Source organism: Mus musculus, chromosome 7 (genome assembly GCF_000001635.26).
Source record: "Mus musculus strain C57BL/6J chromosome 7, GRCm38.p6 C57BL/6J".
NCBI lineage: Eukaryota > Metazoa > Chordata > Mammalia > Rodentia > Muridae > Mus > Mus musculus.
In genome coordinates, this window is record NC_000073.6 from 19,516,398 (window position 1) to 19,525,057 (window position 8,660).

Genomic DNA, 8,660 nt, shown 5'->3' on the forward strand with positions numbered 1-8,660 from the left:
GAGAAGTAACAAGGGCTGCTGGCTCGTGTGTGTGTGTGTGTGTGTGTGTGTGTGTGTGTGTGTGTGTGTGTGTGTGCGCGCGCTAAAGTGCTGAATCTAGTCCTCTGAAAGAGCAGTTAGCCCTGTTAACTACTAAGCCATCGCTCCAATTCGACACCCCGAAGACAAGGCCTCTCAGGGTGGGGCAGATGTATCAGAAGTTAAGAGTGTTTCTTGCTCTTGCTGAGGACCCAGGTTTGAATCCCATCACTCCACACGGTGGCTCACAACCACCCATAACTCCAGTTCCAGAGGATCCGGTGACGTGTTCTGACCTCACATAAATGCAAGCAAAACCTTCATACACATAAAAGGCAGTCAAAAGATCAGGTCTCATTATGTAGCTCAGGTGGCCTGAACTCATAAATGGTCCTCCTGTCTCAGCCTCCCAAGTGATGACAGATGTGTGCTGCCAGGCTCAGCTGAGTCCCTGTGGGTAGGGCATCCACCTCTGTAAAGTGTGGTCCAGATGCCGTGTTCCTTAGCCTGCCCCTCCCCAGTTTCTTACAACTAAACTTTGTCCCCCGATTTGCATAGAGACACCCCTCTCGGGACCCAGAGCCTCAGATCTCTGCCCAGCCTTGTGAGCCTTGTGAGCAGGAGCTGGCACCTCACCCCACAGTTCACCTCTAGATACAATCCCTGTCTCCCAGGGGACAGTCCCTAAAGAAGGGGCTTGAAGGACAGCTGGCAGAAAAGAAGCCTCACAATGGGAGGAAGGTGGCCAGACCCTGTCAGCAGGAAGCCTTCCCCAACCCCACCCCAGCTGATGCGAGGAAAAGGTTCAACAGGATAGAGTGTCCCTTTGCCCAGCACCACCTATGTCCTATTAGACACAGGGCAGGGCCTCAGAAGTCACCACCTGCTTTCAACTCCCTACTCTGTGTGGTCTGGGGCAAGGAAGGGGCTCTTTGTTTCTGGGCCTCAGTTTTCTCATTTGTGAAGTGGGCACTATCACAGCTCTGTGGGTTGTGATGATAAAGGAGGCTACTGAGTGGTCAGGCTCAGAAGCCGCTCCCTGTATGTGCTGTTGCCTGGGTACTATGTGAGGCACCCACAGCAGCCTCAGAGAATGAATTTACCTCAGCAGGTAAATGGGTCAGCTGGTCCTGTACGGAAGGGCCAGCCCCAAGCTGGGCGGACTCTCTGTTTGACAACTTCAAAAAGCAGGTGCCAACCTGGCCTATTCAGCAATGAGGAAGCTGAGGCTCAGAGAGATGAAGTCACTGACCCACAGTCACACAGCTGGGTGACAGAGGAACTCGCAGACCGGGTCTATTTGAGATTCATTCTGCCTCCACCCAACCCGAAGAGGTGCCCAGAAATCTGGTGTGAGGGTTGCTGTGGACTCTCCACCCCCTCCTGGGTTCATCCTGTCAGGGGCATCCAGTCCTCGAGAGCAGCATCCCGGGCGCCTGCCCAAAGGGCGGGGACACACGCAGGAGAACCGGCCGAGCGGGCGCCACTGGGCTCCAGCCAGGCCTGCGCGGGGCCACGGGCAGGGAGCTGGGGCCGCGGGGCCACCACCAGGTAGGTACTGAGAGCTCAGGCTGGGATGGACGCGGGGTGGGGGCAGGGATCGGCGGGGGGGGGGGCGGGGGGGCGTGCGGTGGCAGGTGGGGCCACTGACCTGGCCCCCCAACCCCAATCACGCAGATTCTCATCGTCCTGGGCCAGACAGTATCTTTCCCATCTCAGCTTTGATTCATTCTCTGAGCCTGTAACACACGCTGCCCCCCAGAGGCTGCCTGTGACTCCGCAGAAGGCCATCGTTCCCCAGACCTCCCTTCTTTCCATCTCCCTGTTTAGCCCCCCCCATGTTTGTTTGTTTGTTTGTTTGTTTATGCTTTTGCTTTGTGAGAGAAGGTCTCACTGTGTAGCTCTTTCTAGCCTCAAACTCAGAGGTCTCCCTCCTTCTGTCTCCTGAGTGCTGGGATTAAAGACATGTGCCACCATGTTGGACAGTTTCTACCGCTTAGACTTCAGCCTAGCTTGGTGGCTTTCAGATCAGGCTGCATCGGCATCCTCTAGCCCTCCCCCACAACCTCTGCACTCCCCGCCTAGCCCCACAGTATCTCCCAGCCATCTGGCCATTGTCTTTCATGTGACCATGCCACTTCTCACTTCTGTGCTCACTCCAGTGACCCAAGGAACACCCCACCACCAAATCTTTACTGTGCCTTTTGCCTGTCCAAGGTTACGGGGGCCATCTTAGAACTAGGGAGCCAGGGGCCCCACCAAGCTGAACACTGACCTTTCCATGTAGGATTGGGCCACTGACGTCACGGCCCGCCATGCAGAAGAACTACAATGTGCACTTCACCAAGAACGCCCGGACCCCCAATGAACGATACCTTTTGGATCCCGAGTTGGGGCACCAAAAAGGTAAGGATTCATTTTTGAGGGGGTGGGTTGTGTCAGGAGAGGCAGGTAGGGGTGGCTGGGTGCTGAATTTATGCACAAGGGAAGAAACGGGGTCCAGGGAGAAAAGCCACAAGAGCCAATTGTGGCACAATGCCTGGAGTCCCAGCATTTTTCCAGGCTGAGATGGGAAGATTGTTGCAAGTTCCGGTCTAGCCTGGGCTACAGAGTGGGACTGGTCTTACTGAAAAGGGTAAGGCAAGGTCTCACTCTATAGCCCAGGCTGGCCTTGACCTAGATTCAAACACTCCTCCTGCCCCAGCTTCCCACGAACCTGAGACAACAGGTGTGTACCCCGTGCTTGTCTCCTGTAGAGTCCAAAGGTTGAGTGTTCCCCGGGGGGTGGGAGCAGGGGAGTCCTGTCTGCAAATCTCCATGCTATAGGGGCCAGCCTCCAGAGGAGCCATATGGTGGGAGAAGGAAAGACAGCAGGGGAGGCCCCCTCTGAGTGTGTTTGAGTCGGTGGCTCAGGTTCCCACAATAACCAAGTGAGGAGGGCCCGGTGACTTCCTGTTAAGACTGTCACAGACTCCTGGGGTCTGGCAGCTCAGGGCCCACCTGCCTTCCTAGCTCTTGGCCCGTCCCTCCTTCCTCCATGGTTACCACGCTGGCCACTTCTATCTAGCCAGGCCCTCAAACATCCTCACACTGAGACTGTAGTGGGGACCCCCGTGGAATATAGGAAATTAGTCTCAGTCTTTGGGATGCCAAGATGCATGGATATCCAATGGTGTCCTCTCTCTGTCCTCCCTGAAAAACACAAACCCTGTGTGTTCTGCCCCTGCCCCTCCCTTGGGTCCTTTGAGCCCCTCTCTCTTCTGGGGCCTCTGGGGCTCCCAAGGATGCTCCAATCCAGCCTCACCAAACAGCACAACCTGGCTCAAGCCAGCGTCCCCTGGGGGACTGGGACTCAGTCCCAGTCACCTCCACTTCCTTCCTTCTAGGATGCTGCCGTCAGTGGTACCAGGACCCGGTGGCCACTCACACCCATGGGCCCTATCAGCTGTCCCCCCAGGCTCACTGGCAGCAGACCTACCATAGCCACCGAGGTGGCAGCGGCTGTCGCCGGTGTCCCCAGCCCCTCATTCCGCAGCGACAGCGGCGGCAGCAGCAGCAGCGACAACCCCCACCCCTACCTCCCAGCCCTCTGCGGCAGCGGCTCGGTCCAGTTCGCGGGGCCCAGAAGGGGTCACCCGCGATCGCCGCTGCCCGCATGGAACCAGCCAGCGCCCCCAAGCCTGTCACCTCCACACCCACCGCAGTATCAGCCACGGCCAGCAGCGGCCCAGCCCTACCCTCTGCAGCCGGCGCCCTCCTGGAGCCCAGCGAGCCCACCGAGGCGCGGCCACTGCCTGCACCGGCAGCCTGCGGCTCCTTCACCTCCTACGGCGCCGGTGCTCAGCTGAGGCCTTCCTTCTGGGGCTGCGTCCTTATCTGCCTTGCTTCTGCCTGGGCCTTCCGCTCCCTGGCTGGCACTTTGGGCCTGTCCTCACTCCACACGCACTCTGGTCCCTGTCAGGAGGGTGCTCATCCCAACTCCTGGGTCTCTGCCTCAACTATTGGGGTTCCTGACTTCCGGGCCAGGCCTGTGTTCGGTGCCTCTGCCCCTGCCCCTTGGCTGGTGCCCTGCCTTTGCTATCTCTCTTCTTAGGCCTCCCTCCACTGGCCCACAAGGCCAGGGAGGACAAGGGGCAGGGGGTGATGAGGACCTGGGGCAGCTTGTTGGCCAGCTCTAACGCTGGGGGCCGGGGGGGGGGTGACACAGGTCTAGAGTGGAGGTTAAAGAAGAGGCAGGGACTGACTGGGTGGGGAGGAGGGGAGAGCACTCAGGGATGACGGGGATGTGGTCACCTGATACAGCACACCATAGGAAGACAGCTCAGTGAGGACTTGTAGGGTCTCTAGGTGACAACCACACTGAGGCCAAACAGGACAGGCAGGAAAGGGGGTCCTGGGCTTGAAATGTGGCCATCATACCAGACCTCATTAGGGTACAACCTAGATGGCTGGGTCATATTAGGCACAGGCTCTGAGGTGGCCTGCTCCAGGCACAGCCAAGAAGAGACAAGCATAGGCTTGGGGTGTCCCTCAGAGAAGGGGGTCAGGAATCTATCAGGAGGAGGGAGGGGCTAGCAGCCTGACCAGGCTCGGGAGTGGTAGCGACAGGTAAGGACACAGCTGCAACAGGTAATTCGTGAGGACTCACGCATGGCATGGCGCCTGGGGCTGGGATGCCCATTTCATACTCAGAAAAAGAGAGGCTTAGCAAAGTGAGATCACCCATTGATTAGGCATGGCCGGGGACAAGGCCTGCCCAGGCAGGTCACTGTCACCTCAGCTCACCTTATCCCAGGTTTCCTTCTGGCTCTGTCACCAGCCACTGTCCCATCCCGCAGCCCACTACACCCCATAAGGATGATTCAGCTTCCATGGTTGGGCCCCACCTTTTAGATCCTGATTCTAGATCCAAGAAGCAATTCTCAGGGGACAGGGTGCCCCCTGCAGAGGGGACATTATGGTGCTTGTGCCTGAGGTCCTCTGGAGGAGGAACTTTTTCCTAAGTGGCCATCGGATACAGGGACATTGACCAGTGTCCATGACTCTGTCTCCATGATTCCTAGTGTCTTGTCACAAGAAGAGACAAGAGGCTCACAGGCCTCAGATCCTAAATCCCTGTGAGGGACAGAGCAGACATGGGGAGTGAGGGCAGGGAGGGGGCTTTTGAGGGTGTGAGGGTGTCTTGGCAGCTGAGGGCCTTGTGTCACGAGAAAGGCCCATGGGATTTTCCTAGGAGAAACACAGGCATATACAGGGCTGAGCAGGCCAAGAGATGTAGGACCAAGACAGCCAGACCCCATAAGCCTCTGGGCTGCAGAGCTGGGGACACAGCACAGAGCCAGAGCCTAGAAGGAGCGGAGATGCCCTTCCATGTAGGGGTTTGACCTGGGTCACCTTGAGGATTCAGGGAGAAGGATGCTGGGGCCAGCACAGGGCTGAAGGCATGGAGGACACACGGGAGGAGGAAGGGTGGCACCCAGACAGCCTCAGTGACTCAGTTTCCCTTTCCCACCCCTAGACATCCTGACAGAGGATGATGTCTACTGCAGCTGTCTGGCTAAAACTCTGTGTCACGTGCCCGTCCCTGTGACGGTGGGTTTCTACGCTCCCTTCGGCTGCCGTCTTCACTTGATGTTGGATAAAATCATGAGTGAGTATCCGCATACATTGAGCGTGGGTGGGGGACAGGAAGCAGGGTTTCTGGTCCCTGCCCTGTTTTCCAAGTCACGCCCTTTCCCTGTCACCTCCATCCCCACCAAACCCACTCTGAAGAACCTTCCTGACGTACACACGGGTTCCACATGGCAGCCTTGGCCATGCTCAGTCATGGCTGGAGTTCAGGTCCTGCTGACTGTTCATTTCTGACCCCGAGCTGTGACAAGGGTGCCAGAGAGAAAAGGTCAGGAATTAGAGAAGGATGTTTCTGAGTTCCAACCATGGGCTAGGTCACAGGGCAGAGGACAGTCCCGCTCACTCATCATGGGCCTCACATCCTGTCCCAGAGTACTCACCACCCATGGTTCAGATACCACCAGCGGCTCCTTGGCATTTGGGGGATCAAGGAATGACCCAGAGAAGGACACAGTCTATACTTGCTGCCTTGTCCATTCTCTTCCCACATCTCACCCATTCATTCACATATCCATTCATTCATCTTGTGCCTGAGCATTTCATTCATTCATTCATTCATTCATTCATTCATCCATGTATCCATTCATCATCTTGCACCTGGCATTTCATTCATTTGTTCATGTATCCATCCATACTCTTGTTTACGTGCATTTCATTCATCTGTTTCTCTATCCATTAATATTCTTGTACCGGGTCATTTCATTCATTCCTGGAGTGGCCACAACTTAAGGCCCTGTCTTTCTTGTGACATCCTGGCTGCCTCACCCTCTTGCCTGGTCCTGGCTCTTTCTACCTCCCTCCCATCCTTTCTCAGGGAGGTCCCTACTTTTGTCCTAGACCTCCAGGCCTCTTCCTTCCCACCTACATGCACCACCAGCCTCTCCCCGACCCGTCTCCACTGACGCCTTGCCTCCTCTCCCCCAGCGCTGATGCAGCAGGAGGCCGCGCAGCGTGAGAGCGAGGAGCTGCAGCGCGTGCAGTGGCAGCCACGTCGCGTGCGCGGCTGGGGCGTCCCGAAGCTGCTGTGGTTCCTGGTGTTTCTGCAGCCCGTGATCACGGAGCTGCACCTGCGGCGCAGGAATGTGCGCTTCCTGTTCATCCGCTTCAGCGCCTGGCAGTACGCGGGCACCGACAAGCTGTGGGCCGGGCTGGTGACCACGCTGTGTGAGGGCATCCGCCACCACTACGGCGCGCTGCCCTTTAGCGTGTACTCGGTGCTAGGCAACAAGCCCTGTGGCCCGCGTGATGGCCTCTGCCAACGCGAGTGGCACTGCCGACGTCGCGTGTGCCTGGCGCTGCTGGCGCTGCTGGCCGCGCTGTGCCTGGGTGTGGGGCTGCTGTACCTGTCGCTGGGAGGCCACGCGCCGGGCCACGGAGAGCGTGGTGTGCTCAAAGCGCTGGGCGGCGCGGCCACCACGCTATCCGGCTCAGGGCTGCTCATGGCCGTGTACTCCGTGGGCAAGCATCTGTTCGTGAGCCAGCGCAAGAAGATCGAGCGCCTGGTGTCGCGTGAGAAGTTTGGCAGCCAGTTGGGCTTCATGTGCGAGGTGAAGAAGGAGGTGGAACTGCTCACGGATTTCCTGTGCTTCCTGGAGATCTACCAGCGACGCCGGCTGCGTGTGGTCCTCGAGGTCACTGGGTTGGACACGTGCTACCCAGAGCGCGTGGTGGGCGTCCTAAACGCCATCAACACTCTGCTGTCCGACAGCCACGCTCCCTTCATCTTCATCCTGGTGGTGGACCCCAGCATTCTGGCCGCGTGCCTGGAGAGCGCGGGTAACATGAAGGGCACAGCAGACAACGGCTACCTGTTCCTCAACCGCACAGTCACGCTACCCTTCTCCGTGCCGATTATGGGCCGTCGCACCAAGTTGCAGTTCCTGCACGATGCGGTGCGTAGCCGGGACGATCTGCTGTTCCGGGAATTGACGATCAAGCTACAGCCGCAGAGCCCCGGGAACTTGGGCGCAGGTGAGGGTACTCAGCTGCTGGCGGTGGAGACGCAGGGGGACGCCGAGCGCACACAGGGCCGCGTGGACGCGGAGGCGGCGCGGCGTATCCAGGAGGCGCTGTGCTGCCTGCATGACGAGGGTGATTGCCTGTATGAGTACGTGCCCGACAACGTGGTGTCCATGCGGCGCATTGTCAACACGGTGCCCATCACCGTGCGCCTGTTGCAGCAGCAGCAGCAGCAACAGCCCGACCGCGTGGGACCCACACCGCGCCACGCGGTGGCCTGGGTCGTCCTCGCTAACCAGTGGCCTTGTCGCCTCAGCTGGGTGCTGCAATGCCTGGAGGACCGGCAGCAGGCAGGGGGCGCGCCAGAGGGGCGCTCGCGTCTCTGGGATGTCTTCTGCGACAATAGTCGCGAGCTGCACACCATGACCAAGGCCTTGCAGAACGTACTGGACCTGGATGGCGACCCTGAGCTTTTTGAGCGCTTTCTAGGCACTGATTTCCCCTTCACCGTGGCCGAGGCGCAGAGTTTGCTGCGCTGCACAGTCAACCTGGACCATTCCATCCGCCGCCGCATGGGCCTCATCAGGGCCGTCAGCGCGCTCAAGCCGCCCAGCCCACCCAAGTCCCCATCCCAGGACGGTCCCCAGGCCAGTCCCAGAGCCATTATCGCCGCAGGCACGTCCCATGCGGGCCAAGGATCAGGACACAGTAAAGAGGCACATCAGACCCGGGACCGGACCCATGGGGGCAAGCCAAGGCCGATGGCCTAAGTCCTTAAATTTCAGGAGCGTAGAGGCTGTTTGGGTGTGGGATGGAGAACACCAGCCACGGGAGACAGCAACATCCCTCCTGACCTGATGAGGGTGTGAGGGCAAGAGGGGCTCAAAACCAATGGGGTATGGCCACACACCCTGATGACTTTGGAAGCCAAGGGGAAGCAGGTACTACTAGCTTCCTGGAGTAGGCAGCTTCTACACCAGTGTCTGAGTGAGCAGAGGAGTCAGTGAGGAACACAGAGTCAAAGAAGCAATAAAGGAAGCTGTGGAAAGCCA

At 58.5% G+C, this 8,660-nt stretch overlaps 1 protein-coding gene across 3 annotated transcripts; it reads left to right on the top strand.

Annotated features, from left to right (window-relative positions):
- The first annotated feature begins 1,093 nt into the window (after window positions 1-1,093).
- On the top strand, window positions 1,094-8,660 carry Nkpd1 (NTPase, KAP family P-loop domain containing 1). Of its 3 annotated transcripts, XM_006540350.3 has the most exons (5): window positions 1,094-1,569; window positions 2,306-2,424; window positions 3,405-3,854; window positions 5,537-5,668; window positions 6,574-8,660. In XM_006540350.3, exons 1-5 carry the CDS (start codon window positions 1,112-1,114, stop codon window positions 8,376-8,378), a joined length of 2,964 nt encoding a protein of 987 aa, XP_006540413.2. In that variant the 5' UTR covers window positions 1,094-1,111; the 3' UTR covers window positions 8,379-8,660. The 3 variants fall into 3 exon arrangements, with proteins under 3 accessions (XP_006540413.2, XP_030098831.1, NP_081392.1); XM_030242971.1 differs by lacking the exon at window positions 3,405-3,854 and having other exon boundaries at window positions 1,098-1,569; NM_027116.1 differs by lacking the exon at window positions 1,094-1,569 and having other exon boundaries at window positions 2,334-2,424; window positions 6,574-8,653.